The sequence below is a fragment of the Paramisgurnus dabryanus genome, chromosome 12, assembly GCF_030506205.2.
Source record: "Paramisgurnus dabryanus chromosome 12, PD_genome_1.1, whole genome shotgun sequence".
NCBI lineage: Eukaryota > Metazoa > Chordata > Actinopteri > Cypriniformes > Cobitidae > Paramisgurnus > Paramisgurnus dabryanus.
This window is the reverse complement of record NC_133348.1, coordinates 34,149,193-34,166,188: the sequence shown is the minus strand read 5'-3', so window position 1 is coordinate 34,166,188 and position 16,996 is coordinate 34,149,193. Positions and strand designations below refer to the sequence as shown.

At 40.6% G+C, this 16,996-nt stretch overlaps 1 protein-coding gene across 1 annotated transcript; it reads right to left on the bottom strand.

Moving 5' to 3' along the window:
* Nucleotides 1–11,885: 11,885 nt before the first annotated feature.
* LOC135750065 (zona pellucida sperm-binding protein 3-like) lies at nt 11,886–13,992 on the bottom strand. Its single transcript, XM_065268843.1, has 8 exons — nt 13,178–13,992; nt 12,981–13,099; nt 12,802–12,905; nt 12,556–12,733; nt 12,372–12,489; nt 12,221–12,303; nt 12,060–12,151; nt 11,886–11,980 (listed from the first exon to the last, which is right to left on the bottom strand). Exons 1-8 carry the CDS (start codon nt 13,970–13,972, stop codon nt 11,928–11,930), a joined length of 1,542 nt encoding a protein of 513 aa, XP_065124915.1. The 5' UTR covers nt 13,973–13,992; the 3' UTR covers nt 11,886–11,927.
* Between the last annotated feature and the right edge of the window lie 3,004 nt (nt 13,993–16,996).

Here is a 16,996-nt window from a genome sequence, read left to right as displayed (position 1 = left end):
TGCCTTACTTAAAAGATTACTTGTGTGCATTTAGAGACAAAACAAAGGGCACTGATGTATTTAAAGATATGTCACTGCAAGTTGTTTTCAGTTTGGAAAGCACTTAAATTTATTTTAGTTTAGGACTATTCTAATCCCTGTCTGGGAAACCACCCCTAAATGCATATAAATGTATGTTTCTTTTTAATGTAAATTCCAAACAGTTAAACTTGAAATTAAACACAAATGGGACCAAAGGACCAAAGATTGCCAAATACCTCAAAATAGGTCATACTGCCCCTTACGAAAAAGAAGTTTATTCAAGTGTGCTATAAGTATACTTCTTTTAAACTTAAAATAAAAAAGTATACTTTCAGTTTACTTTTTATGTACCTCTCTAAAATGTACTTTAGGTACTTCTCAGAAATATACTTAAATTGTACTTAAGTATACTTGACCTATACTGACCGAAATGTCTAAGTATATTTGGCCTATACTTGTTTACTGACATGTACTTAAAAGTATTAAGTAAAAATGCAACAACGAAAGCTACATCAAGAAAGCTGCAAAAAGCCATATGAATAGCCCTGGTGAAAAATAAATATACTTTATTGTATTTCAAGTATATTTAACTTTACATGTACCAACTTTGAATATATTGAAAGTATGCTAACAACATATTTGCTTACAATTAAACTTTTAACATATTTCAAAATAATTATAATTTAATATATTTTCTAAAAGTATACTTTAAAAAAATATACTTGGAGTTAAAGTTCTGTGCAATTTTAAAGTATACTAATTTGAACTTATTTAAAGTTTATTTTAGGTATACTTTATCAGTTAAAATTATCATTATAATAATGCACTGACAGCATATTTATAAAATATATTATTTAGCATCCTTTAGAAACAGTATATTTTAAGTACATTTTGAAAGTATATTTAGTGTACAAATGTATATTATCTTCATGGAGAATCTTTAGTGTTAGTAAACTAGTAGGTTATTAATTTGGTGCTGCAGGTATACTTGCAAGTATTCTTTTACTATACTTTTAGTTAACTAGTGTACTTATACTGAAAGTGTATATGCAAGTGTTCTGTTAGTGTACTCTTAGTAAACTAGTAAGTTACTAATTGTGTGCTGCAGGTATACTTGCAAGTATTCTTTTACTACTTTTAGTAAACTAGTAGTTTACTACTCAACTTTACTTTAAGTGAACTTAAAGAGCACCAATTATGCTAATAAATTAGCACGTTAGCACGTTTTTGTAATATCCCATAGTACATACATGTTATTAAAACTTTAATTAATGCATTGTGAGTCTTATAAATTGCTTACATACCTCACCGATTTCTGCCTGTCTGGAAAACGCTCGGTTTAGTTCTTGTCTCCGCCTTCCAAAATGTCTAGTGTATTCGGATTGGTCAGATGACTACTCAGCTGTTATTGGTCAACTGGGTTCGGCGTGTGTTTGAAGGGTTACGCCCCTGACTACGCGTGGGTTTTCCGGTTCTGACTGAGAGTCACAGGCAACGTAAACAAGCGCTATATTTCTCTATAAACGATGGTGTCTGTACTGCCTTACCACTTCAAGCTCGATCCAGAGAGTTCAGACGGCCGTTACGATATAAACGATCCCGTCAATGAACGCGAATGGATTTAACTTTTTTAGGTGTCCTTAGTTCTGCCAGAATGCTAAACGAAGATGAAAATGTGTTGCAAAGACATCCAAAAGGTAATTATAATGTACTACATTACTACAAGACTGCTTACATACTATATTACTGTGCAAACTATATGGAAACACCAAATGTAGCACATATAAAGTATTCGTTGAAATTATTATAAAACGATTTCACTTGGTAATTTCTACATTATTTTACTATAGTAAACTTTATTATAAAAGACTGCTTACATACTATTTTACTGTGCAAACTACATGGAAACACCAAATGTAGCACAAAGAAAGTATTAATTGAAACGAATGTTAGTTCTACATTATTTTACTATGGTAAAGTTTATTATGAAAGACTGCTTACTTAAAAGTGCTCTTTTTACTTATTAGGTTTTAAGGAGAATGCAACAGGTTCCAGGGCCTCTTACCTGCGTGATTCATCATCCAGGTTTTGCACAAATTGTCTAAATCCCTACACACAGAACATTTATTGTACCGACTATAAGCCTTTGAGGTGAAGGACTAGAGTAAGTTTTATTACATTTTTAAACCAATAACACTTAAGTATCATTATAGTAACAAAGTACCCAAAAGAACAAAATATGTAACTTTAAAGAAAATATAGTAGTCAGTCAAAAGTTTTTTTATTTATTACAAATATATATTTAAATGTTAAACAATATACAAATAAACAGTAACCATATTGTGCTCTTCTTTCAAAAATTGTTCAATTCATTTCTTACAGCTATCTATTCAGATAAATTGCATATCAAAGCTTTGTCAGCTGGTGCTATCTAAGACGACACTATAAGGTTATCATCCTGTCATGTGTTGTTCTCCAGATATGCTTGGAGCTTCCTGATCAGATCGGTCACAATTTTGCCTTTCGACGACCCCTGCACTGAAGATGGCATGCAATCACGTCCTCCTTTGAAGGTCTCTCAAACTGTGATGCCAGGTCCATTGGAATCGGGGTTTCCTTCAGCTTATCTTCAAATACCTCATCAAACACAAGCCTGATCACATCATCCACATAACGCTTAGGTTACTTACGTAACCCCGGTTCCCTGAAATAACGGGAACGAAGCATTGCGTCAGTTAGCTGACGCTATGGGGGAAACTCCTGTTTACTCCGTGACTGAAGCCTATTGGTTAACGTCTGTACAAAGTACAGACCAATGACGTTTGAACCCGCGCGCGGGAAGCGCACGTCCTTATATAAGCGCGGTTCAATCGTCAGGAGCTCATTATTATTCGACTGAAGCGCGTAGCCGAATAACACTCGCTGCGTAGACGTTTGTAGCACGGCAAGAGACGCAATGCTTCGTTCCCGTTATTTCAGGGAACCGGGGTTACGCAAGTAACCTAAGCGTTCGCTTTCAATACGGTTCACTTCGCATTGCGTCAGTTAGCTGACGCTATGGGGGAACGTAATCCCATCACGACGTGCATACACAACGTACTGAAGTGCCTTACCGGAGAGACACTGCTTGTGGCCCTATACCCGGCATATTCACAGCTTTAAAGCAAATGTGTAAGCACCATATAAATTGTTGACGCGCACACGGTGGGGTTTTAAACGCACCGGGGGCACATAACATAGCACAAGACGGCGAGGTACCGAGCGCGCCGCGGCTGTGCGAGATAAGTAAATTCAGAGTCACGTTGGTGAGCTCGCTGAGCGCACTGTGGTGTACACATATAACGCATGAGCGTGTATGATTGAGCCGAGAGAACCTGCGCTCGTAGGGCAGGGACGTCTAAGCTGTACAATCTGACAACGTAGACGGCGAAGACCAGCCGGCCGCGTAGCAGATATCAAATATATAGATACCCCTGTAGACCAAGTTCATGAAGAAGCCAAACTCGCACAGAGTGGGCTCTATATAGGACATAGAGGGGCGTGAGCCAGTGCGATGGTTTCAACGATCCATCTAAATAACCACTGTTAGCAACAGCCATACGTAGTGAGTGATCTGCGAAGCTCACGAACGGCCGATCTGACTATAATATGCGGCAGAATGGTTCGTAGCGTGGGATATACAGATACCACAATAGTGTGAACCCAGGGGTGCACCCTCGAGCGCATCGGGATGCATATAGGTAGTATTATAGTGCACAGATCGGTGAGCTTTCCAAGCGCGCCGTAAATGTGTATTGACTATAAATTGCACGGGCACAGGTGAACACTTGAATACATCGTGAATGCATATAGATGAATCAGAGTGTTATAATGCACAGGCCGGCAAGATTCTCGAGCGCGCCGTCATGTGTTCTGATAATAAATTGTGCACACACGGGTGAACTCTTCAGTGCACCATGAATGCATATAGATAAATCAGTGCACAGAACGCGCCGTGAATGTGTATAGATATGATTGATGAACGTAACGGTGGGCACCCAACGCACCGTGAACGTACACAGATGAACAACAATGTATGTGTCACAAAGCATAACACAGCTGTGTATACAGGTGAGCTTTTCCAAGCGCATCTTATTGTATACCAAAATGTTATAGCGTGTACATGTGAGCTTCTCTAAGCGCACGGTGGACGCATATAATTAAAAACCATATCGTGCATACAGGTGAGCTAATGGGCGCACCTTTAATGCAACAAACCTCAGTAGTGCGCGAAGCAGGGATGTCGAAGCTGTAAACTGACAACGTGGACGGCGGGGGACCAGCCGTGTCACAATTGTCAAATGAGAAACCTCTAAGACCATGCCCATGCTCTAAGACAAGTGAGCATAATTGTCACGGGAGGTGATAACGTCAACGATCCATAATTAACCTGTATTGACAGGTGCTCTAGTGAGTGATCTGTGACGCAGATGAACAGCTGATCGTCTGATGTACGTCAGACGTATCTGTCATACAGGACCTTGGACAGTTCCAGAGCGCTGTGCCTCGGGCACCGTCCGCATCTGAGAAATGAAAGGCTTATGAATAAAGTGAATGGCCAGCCGTAAAAGCATCGTTCGCTGTTACCGCCGCCGTCCGCATCTGAGAGATGACAGGCTTGTGAATTAAATGAATGGTCGGTCGTAAAAGCGTGGTTCGCTGTTATCACGGCCACATAGATATAGGTAGGGGAGAGAGCCGCCGTGCATCTGTAGTGAGGAGAAAAGTGTTCCACCCACGATTCGCGGGGGTTATAGACTTTCAATGTCACTAGACAGAATGGGTCAGACTTTGCATAAGGACGCCTCGTGAAAGGGGTCCTAGCAGCTTGTGTCAATGTGTCATAAGGCACAGAATGTAGGTCGTGTCCCACGGATGCCATCTCCGCACGCCCATCGTAATGGGTTAATATTTGAATCTTGGTGGTTTAAGCATGAAATGCGTATCACTCTGATTGAACATAGCTTATAAAGCGATGCAATGAGTTTATAAAGGAGATGACTCGTCAGCTTGTTTAGGGGGCGAGATCTCAGTCTGGTTCGGTAAATAATGAAACCACCGTAGTTTGCCCGACCGCATTATCACAATAACACGGTCGAGAGTGCTGCAGTGCTAAATCATCCCCTTAATGTACCGTATTCACAGTACAAGGTGATTTATATGAGACAAACGGCGTTCCACGCGCCGAAGGCTGATTGCCGTCGTAAAGCGTGTTCAACCCACAGCAGATGCTGGGCTAGCTCGTAATGACAGCACTTCATGCAGCTGTGTGTAACTTAAGCAAGCTTCCCGGCCATCAGCTCGGGGCGGGACCTTTGCTTAGTCAAACTGAAGTGGACTTATGAACAGAATGCCACGATATTCAGCTTTCTGAGGCTCGTTAGAGGGGTACGTGTGCCCGTCTTAAACGAGATGCCGTGCGCGTCTGACTGTGCGTGCGCTTTGAGCTTTGAAACTTATTGTGGTGGGTAGCAAGCTCACTTGAGGTTGATATTACCCTTAATATCTCCGAGTATTGGAGCGGATGTGTGAGCGTCTTCGGATCCGCTAATATAAATCAGCTATATGGCCGAAAAACGTCATAAACCGCTTGGCTGTAAGCCTTTGAGTGGCCGTCCGGAGAGGGCGCGATTCAAACGCTTGGAGCCATGCAAAAGTCTGAGGCTGTCCTTTCTCTAGGAAGAGAGAATAACAGCCGTAAGACCGTGCTCGTTTGCGCCATCAGCATCGTAGCGGAGAAACTGAGGTGGGCTGCGAGCGAATTTGGCAGAAAGGTGTTAGAGACACCGTACAGTCGTGGGGTGTCAATACACAGTATATGACCAAACCGGGGTTTTTTCGGCAAGCGTCGATAGAATTATGGACAGCGGGCCGTGTGTGCGTATTACTGATTGCTTGTCAGTAAGGCGATAAAGTGTTTAGAGACACCGTACAACCGTGGGTGTCAATACACAGTATAGTAAGCACGGAAATTACTCTTTTTAGAGGAATTAAATACCGTTCGCCACTATAGTGAGGTCGCATAGCCGACAGTATTACACAGTATGTTTGGATAAACAGCACACAGAAAACATTTCAGGGCAGTCCAGCCGAGGCGCGACATAACCCCTTTTCTCCCAGACAGTTTCGTTCTCTATTGATGCAGCTGTGCTGCGGAGACCAGAGCTCAGCTGTTCAGGTGCACAAGCCTCAGTAGTGACGGTGACCGAACGGCTCACGGAGCAGGGTAGTATGTCTAGGTGGTTTAATGTCAGACTGAACCCATCGCAGAGAGGAAGTCTGCCGTGAGGCCCGCGGTTTTGCCGTTTATTAAAAGGGCAGAAAAACCGGGTATATAAGAATGTACCAATATTCAGCGCACTGATATAGGACGGGACTGAATAAAGGGAGGTATTCGGGCCTCAGTATATTATAAACAAATTCGTTCTGCCTCTGATTCCGTCTAAACCAGAGAGAAATTACCAGGCAGACGAAGAGTGAGCTATCTGAAGTGAGATAGGCTCAGGCCAGTAAAGCTCTATAATAAGTGTTTTAGCGCTCCAATAGAGGCGTGTCCGCCTTATCGAGCAGCAGAATGAGATCGTGCCGCTCCAGGAGGGGAGGGGCATGAAGCTCTCTTATAATGAGTGTTCTTGGTGCTCCAATAGCGGCGAATCGGCCCTATCGAGCAGACGAATGAGATCGCGCCGCTCCAGGAGGGGAGGGGCATGAAGCTCTGTAATCGTTGAACACTGGACAGCTGCATTTAGAGGCAGCGAGCCGTAATACCGCGTGCTAGCTAAGCCGTTAAGAGACCTCACCACTGTGGGGAAAGGAGCGAGGGACTCCGCGAGCGTGGAGCACGAGTGGCTGTGCTATGACAGAGACAGGGGCAGACCGCCCGTGTTTGCTTGTCGTATGCATCTATCCAGGTCTACGGTTCCCCGCTTGTTCATCTCAACAAGAGAGGAACGGCAGAGGGGAGCAGCAACACAGACAGAACAGCCATGCGTCGTGACGGTATCACCCGATGCACTCGGGGGATTAATATATGTGCCAGAGATCTCGCCACTGAATGTGAGAGGAGCGAAGGGACTCTGTAAGCATAAACGGTTGCGGTGTGACAGAACACAGGGGGGGTTAGTCCGTGTGTGCTTGTCTATGCATCCATCTAGTCTCATGGCTCGCCGTGTGTTCATCCCGGCGAAAGAGGAACAGCAGGGGGAGCACGAAACATGGATAAGACAACCAAAGCATAAGCACGGTCCCGGCGTGGGAGGTGCCAGACCGGTAACGCGCTCGGAGGAAATTCATAGCAGAGAGGCTCACCGAGCCGCTGTGCTGGACGCTATTACAACAGCGCCTGCTCTTTTAGCTTATAGCTTTATATTAAAAATATTGATCTTACCGGGTGGCCGCAGGGGAGACCTCGTCAGGCATGTGTCCGCTGCACAGGGCTCGTACCACGGCAAGCGAAGGCTATCTTCGGTTCTCGGCCGGAAAGCGGCAGGGGAAGACGCTAGACCTGGACTCTGCTATCTTCGGTTCTCAGCCGGAAAACGGCAGGGGAAGACGCTAGGCCTGGACTCCGCTGCAGGGCTTTTGTCAACGGCGAGGTAAGGCTTCTTCTTTTTCTTCGGAGCAGCGAGAGGTGAAAATAATGAGCTCCTGACTATTGAACCGCGCTTATATAAGGACGTGCGCTTCCCGCGCGCGGGTTCAAACGTCATTGGTCTGTACTTTGTACAGACGTTAACCAATAGGCTTCAGTCACGTAGTAAACAGGAGTTTCCCCCATAGCGTCAGCTAACTGACGCAATGCGAAGTGAACCGTATTGAAAGGGAACTGTACAAATATTGCAGTCAATAAATCTTTTGTTTTGATCATTTATTTCCCTGCTTCATACATTAAGTTTTTAATTATGAATGTATTTGAAATAAAACATTACTGCTTACGGTATGTCATTTGTGTGTTTTGGGAACATAGCCTTGTACTTTCCCTCTCCTGCTTTTGTTACGGCTTGGTGACATTGTAATGGATGGCTGCAAGGTACAACCTGTAAAAATATAAGCAAGCATACATTTATTGTAAAAGTAAATACTACTTTATTTAACACAGTTACTAAAATACTTAAATACCTGCATAGCATTCCAATAAATGAGAAAATCTAATTTTTTTGCTGCAAATCTGAAATCTCAGGCTACGGACAGCAAAGGCATCCACTGATGATGGTGATGGAAACATTGTGAAACGATGCTACTGTCTGGGTTCCTATGATTATGCAGAGAAAAAAAAAACTTTGTCATCATCAGTTATACATTTAAGACTGGTAGTGGTTTCACTAGCTAAATACATCATATGTGTTACATACCTTTGCTCCTCATAAGCCAGTCTGACTCCTTGTACTGTGTGTTATGATGTTGCATGTTTGCATACAGTGTTGAAGGATGTGTCCAGCTGCGAATCTAAGATATAGACAAATAAAACAAACATGTATTCAGTCAAAAAGACATATTATAACAATAGAGTACCATGACTATAAATCGTTAGACTATTCATTAAAACGTTAATGTATTACATATTACATGGCCCAACATTAGCAACACACATTATGTGTTTACTTCGTTTCAAAATCTAAGAAAGCTTCAAGTAAATACAACAGTAAAATACATATAACTTTAAACAAATCATCTGTACTTAGAGTTTCTTGAGTTTGATCAGGAGAACAAATTTTACCGGTAACAGTTTAGCTGGTAACTTAGCAAGTTTGTAAACATGTCTAAACCAACATCGATAAAAAAAACGATAGTCTGCATAATTCAACATACACGTGTGTAAATATGGTACGTTGTTTATGAAATACAGTATTACAACACAAAACAGTTCCCTTGCAAGCTTAGCTCTACACGCACATTATGTTAATCTCCGGTTACCGGTTACGTAATGTACAGTAAAAGGCAAATAATAAACGTGAATACTTACAGCCTGTGATCCAGAAGTGCACAGTAATCCAACTTTCAGGAGGAGATGTCCAGCTTCGGTTCATGAGAAGCAGTTATTGTGAAAACTCCGTGAACAACTTCTGACTGGATTTTTCCGGAACCGTATTAAACATGATGTCCTCTGTGGAAGTCCATAAAGTGCTATTTTGCCCTCGCATCTAAAGAGACAGCGTCTACTCGAGAGATTTAATCGCTTAAACGATGAAACAAGAGTTTGCAAACAGAGTCAAAGCAGGGACTCCCAACCTCCGCCATTTTAGCTCTCTTCTGACTCGGCGCTCCCCACCCCCATCTTTGAGGGCGTACCCAAGCAAAGCAGAGAGGGCTGAACTATGATAATGTTGGTCTTATCTACGTCACTAATCCCAGGAAGTAAACTGTTGCCTACAATCAGAGTGTTTTTTTGTAGTCCTCGAACGTTAGAGACGTTAACTCGCGTCATTGTTTTCTTTGAGGTATGTACTTTTTGAATATCGTTTTTAAAGGCCACATCTGTATGTACATGTTTGTATTTTTGAGAGAAAAAGGTTTATGCGTGGTTTTTAAAAAAGCAAAAATTTTACGTCACTGATAGAAGTTCACAAAACCCATACTAAACATGTTTTAACAAGACTTTCCTAAACAGAATCTAGTAGTCTAGAGTTTTTTCTTTGAAATTATGTGAAAATCATCCTGCCTACTGATTCACATAAACCAATATATTGATTTAGAAATTGTAAGACACTTTTGCAATGATTAGTTATATAAAAAACTGTTTTCAGATGACTGTTTTCAGATGCCCATACCCTTATCGTCTAGCTTCTGTTTTAAACGCGTTTCTCGCAAATGGATGTGCGTGAGCTCGCGTCTCCGTGTAAACAACTTAGCTCATAATAAAACAGTGTCGCGTGTAAAGCGCAATGTATGGAATGTGTTGCATGTAAACAATATCATATTACAGCAGATCCCCCAGTGCAGCATTACTCAAAGTTGCCATGAAGGATACGAAAGTGAATAACTGTGTCTAACACTGTACAGCATGCATCAATGAAATCCGCCATTACGTGAAATCACGCGCCCTCGTTTGGGCAGCTAGTAAATACAATCACTATAGTAATGTTGTAATTGATGTATTGCTGGTAAGATACATTATTTTATTAAACTATATATCTAGTTTATATGAGCATATAATGAGATTGACACGTTTATTCTTCTAGCTTCCCTGACCTGGGTACCTGATGTCTTATTCTTCTCTCTCTCTCTCTCTTGACCTGCGCATTCTCGAAGACGTTCTGAAGTTGTGTTTGATTTGACGTGAAGCTGCTAGACTGCAGAGGATAATGCGCATGGTATTAAAAACGCGTCGTGCAAATGAGCTGTAAAAATCCGGTCGGCAATTTCGTACTCAAGAGCGCGAATCCTACCTTTCATAGGAATGAAACGCGCTTCGCGTCAGTGGAAAGTGGTCGCTTAAATATGACCATGGGTTTCTTTCATAAGATTTGAACTGAGGCGGGTCTACATTAGCGCGCGCCTGTCTCGTCCGTCTCCATGGTTCTTTTTGAGTGTTCCCCCGCCCATCAATCATCGGTTGCGCGTCTTTTCACCTTGCTTTTTAAAATGTTTTACTCAGTAACGGATATGATTTAAAATGTAGCGAAGTAAAATACTTTAAACAAAACATACTTAAGTAAAAGCAAAAGTACAGATTTTAAAAACTACTCAAAAAAGTAAAAGTGAGTAAATGTAATTCGTTACTTTCCACCTCTGATATTGACGGAAGTTTAAGCAAGAGGAGGAGTAGTCAGGAATGATGTTACTGCGCATGGAGGTCAAAGTGCTGCAAAGTAAGTGCTCTTCCACCATTCAATAGAGTTCTTGGTTTTTTCACTTAAAAATCATAACTTTTTGTGCCACTATACTTACTCATGCAACTACTCACGTAAAAGTTTTTACATAGGGAAAGCATGGCAGTGTTTCGTGGCATCTAAGTTCATCCCTGTTTGGATCCTAAGAAGTGAATGGGGCTAGGCTAAATGCCAACACATTAATGAAACGCTGTACAAAGATTAAGTGCACACATTGAAAAAAATTCATCTAGACTGCGGTAAGAACATAGTAAAAGGAGAAAATGGTGCTTTCAAGAAACTGACAATTACAACATTAAAACCCTTCAATTAAAACATGCAGTGTTAATTTATAGTTAACAGCAAAGTTTAAGATCAAATAACGTACAATACTGGCGATAGTTGAGGAATATTGTCATGAAAATCATCTGTCACCCCTATTCATCCACTCTTGACAAAGTAAACAATTTGCCTGCCTTCACTGCTCAAGTATAAGAGCCTAAGCCGTCGCTTAATCTAATATTTTGAGGTTTAAAAATTAGATTTAAGTAAAAAAGCCCGGCCCTCTGGTTTTAGTGTAACATATGCTGGCTGTTTAAACAAATTGAGAATACCCCAGCCTTTTTTTAGAGGCTATGAAGCGCTTTTAGTCCATCATTGCTTAAGATGGTTAACTAGCAGCTCTGGCTTCTAGCATTGTTTTTATATGAATGCAGCACCTCATTAGCAACTCTGTCTGCATGCGGTCACCTTTGGAGTAAAAATGCATGTTGCAAATAAAAGTACATATTTATATAGTTAAATTTACCATAGTTGAGTTAGATTAAACATTTGTAAGACTTGCTTGACAAAGCAATGACTTAACTCACAAAATTGACTTGCATGTGACTTCCTGTCAATCATATTGCATTAGTTCCTCAGAAGCCAAATATTAAATTAAACATTTGCAAGCTAAAAAGATTTTTATAAGGAGGAATCTTTGAATCCAGCACAGGTCACAAAAGATACACAAGTCAGTGCCATTTCAAGGTTTTATTTGTCATTCCTTAACCCATTACTTCAGTCAGAGATCACAATGGGGCCAATGGTCACCTCTCCTTCTGAAACCAGGCCTGGAAAAACAAATTGCAAGAGTTTAATTAAAAGGCATTTTGACAGGGTTCCTGAAGCTCTACAAGACCGCACTCTTACCAGAATCAGATATTGCTCTTCCTTTCCTAGTCGATCCACATATGGAGTCACAGCACATGCACACGTCGTCACTTTCATCTGCAGAAGTCCATCTGTAAAGAGGGTGTTAAAGTATCATTCAATACAAACAAGCAATTGTGGACACTCGAGTCTGGACATACCCATTGGTGAAGGAGCAAGCTTTGCTCTCCGAATTTGTAGGAGTTGAAGCCAGGACAGCCTTCAACGCACATGTAATGTAGACCTAGAAATAAAACTGCTTGTATCAAACTAGTTCTCTCAAGATGCAGAACAAATTACAATTTAACATACCGAGCTGTTACCAGCTTGCTGGAACTTGAAAGCCTCCAACTGAAACTGCAGCTTGTCATTTAGAACTCGGTGCATGAAATGGGAAGGAGAGCCTGTAAGCTTGGCATCAACCAGGCACCTAGAGAGGAAACACAGTCATCCTTCTCTTGTGCATTTGACACCAAGAAAAAGGAACCCTACTCACCCATGGTTCTCAATAAAGGAATATCTTGGAACAGAGTTCACATCAGGGACTGCAGTAGCCACACAGCCATCAATGAAAACACGCAGGGGAACGTGGTTGTACTGCTTCACAGAAGCTTCAACGTTCATGAACTGGCCAAGGAAATACTGGTTGACTGGCCTCTCAAACATCCAATCATCTACAAAGAAAAGCATATTGGCAAATCCCATTTTAGATCCAGACCAGAATAGAACAAGAGATCATTACCAGTCATGAGCTTAAGGGAGAACACCAGCACTTCCTCTGAAACTATGGTAGCAGCAAAAGGAACCGCAGCAGGCATCAACACGTCACTGCTTACATTCTGCAACCTATAGAGCAAGATAAAGTAATCTGGAGCATGTTTAAATAGACAATGCTGAAATGACTGCAAGATCAAGGCTTACCTTGGATAGTGACAGTGAATTGCAACAGCAGCTGCATCAGCTCTCACAATGGGAGTTCCAACTAGAGCACCAGGAGTGTAGAGTAGAGTGAACGTGTACACCAACTCATCAGCAGTCATCTGAAAAAAGCAATCATGAAAACATTACCAGAAACCAAACTTCACATGCAGTCAGTAGACTGAAAAGCAGCCACTCACCGTCAAAGAACTACCACATTTGTGGAGCTCGTATTGAAAGATAAGCACATGAGAATTAGGATCTTCCCCTACAGCTGCACAGTCTCCTAAGCTAAAGGATGAGGGCTCTGCCAAGTGGCCATTTCCATAGAAGTCCTTTTTAACCTCCACATGCACAAAGTTCTCTGCACATTGTGCTGCTACACTGTCAGGAGGGCTGGGTACCTGTAGCTGAAAAGGTACTGCTGGCTGTTGGGGCTCTTCTTGCATGTGGGGAAACTGCCAGGTCAAAGGTGCCACAGGAGCCTGCATTAGCTGCTTGGACTGAGTACTGGCAGGATCTAGCATTCCAAGTGCAATTCCAGGTTTTTGAGGCTGAAAAACACCTGCTCCTTGTGGGTTTTGAAGAGCTTGTTGATGTGTCAAAACTGGTGGCTGTTGATGGAATCGTAATGGATTCTGGGCTTGCTGAGGTGCAGAAGCTGGTGGCTGCTTTTGGAAACCTAATGGATTCTGGGCTTGCTGAGGTGCAGAAGCTGGTGGCTGTTTTTGGAAACCTAATGGATTCTGGGCTTGCTGAGGTGCAGAAGCTGGTGGCTGTTTTTGGAATCCTAATGGATTCTGGGCTTGCTGTGGTGCAGAAACTGGTGGCTGTTGCTGGAATCCTAATGGATTCTGGGCTTGCTGATGTGCAGAAACTGGTGGCTGTTGTTGAAATGTTATTGGATCCTGGCCTTGCTGAAGCCACTGTTCTAGAGACAACTCAACTACTAGGAGAAACAAAAATCCAACATGTTCCCAAGCCACCAGCCCCATTGTGTTACAGACTCTGATATCCTCAGAACACTTGTTTGAATGCTGCTGTGCCTTTTTCAAGAGCAAACAATTAATCTGGCTCCACCCCCTTTTAACAAGATTAATGATTCTCCAGGCTTGTTGAGTTAAAAGGTTTACCCAAATTTGAAGATCTTTACTCAGCTTTTTGGGGTGGTTTCCTGGACAGGGATTATCTTTAGCCAGAACTAGGCCTTAATTTAATTAGGAAATACAACTAGTTTTAACAAACATGCCTTACTTAAAAGATTACTTGTGTGCATTTAGAGACAAAACAAAGGGCACTGATGTATTTAAAGATATGTCACTGCAAGTTGTTTTCAGTTTGGAAAGCACTTAAATTTATTTTAGTTTAGGACTATTCTAATCCTAGTGATGGGCAGAGCGAGGCTTCGTGAAACACTGAAACAGTTGAATCAATTCTGTCGAGGCTTCGAAACATCGTTCGAAACCCCCTCCACAGTGACACCTAGTGGTCATTTGCACGTATTACCATAGAGCAGCCTTGACAAGGTTTTAGACGAGCGCTGACAAATTGTATCCCACATGTTGATTGATTGACACAAGTGTTCAGTTGGGAGAGTGGACAGTGTCCTGGACTCTCATGCAAACAACCTTTGGATCGAACCCCGCGCAAAGCGTTACTATTACTGTCGTCAAAATGAAGTTACACATTTTTTGTTGTTGTTTTAACATCTGTTTGACAACTACATGAGCTTTTAGGCTCATCATTGTCAATAACTATAAGCGGGTCTATTTAATAAATAAATTGAATAGAGATAAATACCACATAAACAATAAGAAATTAATAAAATATATCAAGCCACCATGTCACATATAAATATCTGCTGTGTGTGGAAAGAATTAGCCTACTTCTTTTTTTACAGATAATCTCCAGCCTTTAAAAAACTCCTCTCACAAAAACCCACAAGGTCAATATGCGTTTATTTCACTTTTATACAGATGTGCGATTGTGTTGTCTGTTCCCGACCGTGCCAATCAAACGCTGATTCGGCAGACCACACCTGATGAAACACTTAGTGAAACACTTCGAGGCTTCATTTGGTCATAGTCACGTGACATGGGTGTTTTGAATCACGCTTCGGATCAGTGTTTCGACACATCTGCGCTTCGGGATCTCGCAAAGCTTCGGAACGACTGTTTCGCGTCAGCCATCCCTATCTAATCCCTGTCTGGGAAACCGCCCCTAAATGCATATAAATGTATGTTTCTTTTTAATGTAAATTCCAAACAGTTAAACTTGAAATTAAACACAAATGGGACCAAAGGACCAAAGATTGCCAAATACCTCAAAATAGGTCATACTGCCCCTTACGAAAAAGAAGTTTATTCAAGTGTGCTATAAGTATACTTCTTTTAAACTTAAAATAAAAAAGTATACTTTCAGTTTACTTTTTATGTACCTCTCTAAAATGTACTTTAGGTACTTCTCAGAAATATACTTAAATTGTACTAAAGTATACTTGACCTATACTGACCGAAATGTCTAAGTATATTTGGCCTATACTTGTTTACTGACATGTACTTAAAAGTATTAAGTAAAAATGCAACAACGAAAGCTACATCAAGAAAGCTGCAAAAAGCCATATGAATAGCCCTGGTGAAAAATAAATATACTTTATTGTATTTCAAGTATATTTAACTTTACATGTACCAACTTTGAATATATTGAAAGTATGCTTACAACATATTTGCTTACAATTAAACTTTTAACATATTTCAAAATAATTATAATTTAATATATTTTCTAAAAGTATACTTTAAAAAAATATACTTGGAGTTAAAGTTCTGTGCAATTTTTAAAGTATACTAATTTGAACTTATTTAAAGTTTATTTTAGGTATACTTTATCAGTTAAAATTATCATTATAATAATGCACTGACAGCATATTTATAAAATATATTATTTAGCATCCTTTAGAAACAGTATATTTTAAGTACATTTTGAAAGTATATTTTGTGTACAAATGTATATTATCTTCATGGAGAATCTTTAGTGTTAGTAAACTAGTAGGTTATTAATTTGGTGCTGCAGGTATACTTGCAAGTATTCTTTTACTATACTTTTAGTTAACTAGTGTACTTATACTGAAAGTGTATATGCAAGTGTTCTGTTAGTGTACTCTTAGTAAACTAGTAAGTTACTAATTGTGTGCTGCAGGTATACTTGCAAGTATTCTTTTACTACTTTTAGTAAACTAGTAGTTTACTACTCAACTTTACTTTAAGTGAACTTAAAGAGCACCAATTATGCTAATAAATTAGCACGTTAGCACGTTTTTGTAATATCCCATAGTACATACATGTTATTAAAACTTTAATTAATGCATTGTGAGTCTTATAAATTGCTTACATACCTCACCGATTTCTGCCTGTCTGGAAAACGCTCGGTTTAGTTCCTGTCTCCGCCTTCCAAAATGTCTAGTGTATTCGGATTGGTCAGATGACTACTCAGCTGTTATTGGTCAACTGGGTTCGGCGTGTGTTTGAAGGGTTACGCCCCTGACTAGGCGTGGGTTTTCCGGTTCTGACTGAGAGTCACAGGCAACGTAAACAAGCGTTATATTTCTCTATAAATGATGTCTGTACTGCCTTACCACTTCAAGCTCGATCCAGAGAGTTCAGACAGCCGTTACGATATAAACGATCTCCGTCAATGAACGCGAATGGATTTAACTTTTTTAGGTGTCCTTAGTTCTGCCAGAATGCTAAACGAAGATGAAAATGTGTTGCAAAGACATCCAAAAGGTAATTATAATGTACTACATTACTTTGCAAACTATATGGAAACACCAAATGTAGCACATAGAAAGTATTTTTTGAAATGATTATGAAACTATTTCACTTGTTAACATTATTTTACTATAGTAAACTTTATTATAAAATACTGCTTACATACTATTTTACTGTGCAAACTATATGGAAACACCAAATGTAGCACATAGAAAGTATTTGTTGAAATGATTATAAAACTATTTCATTTGT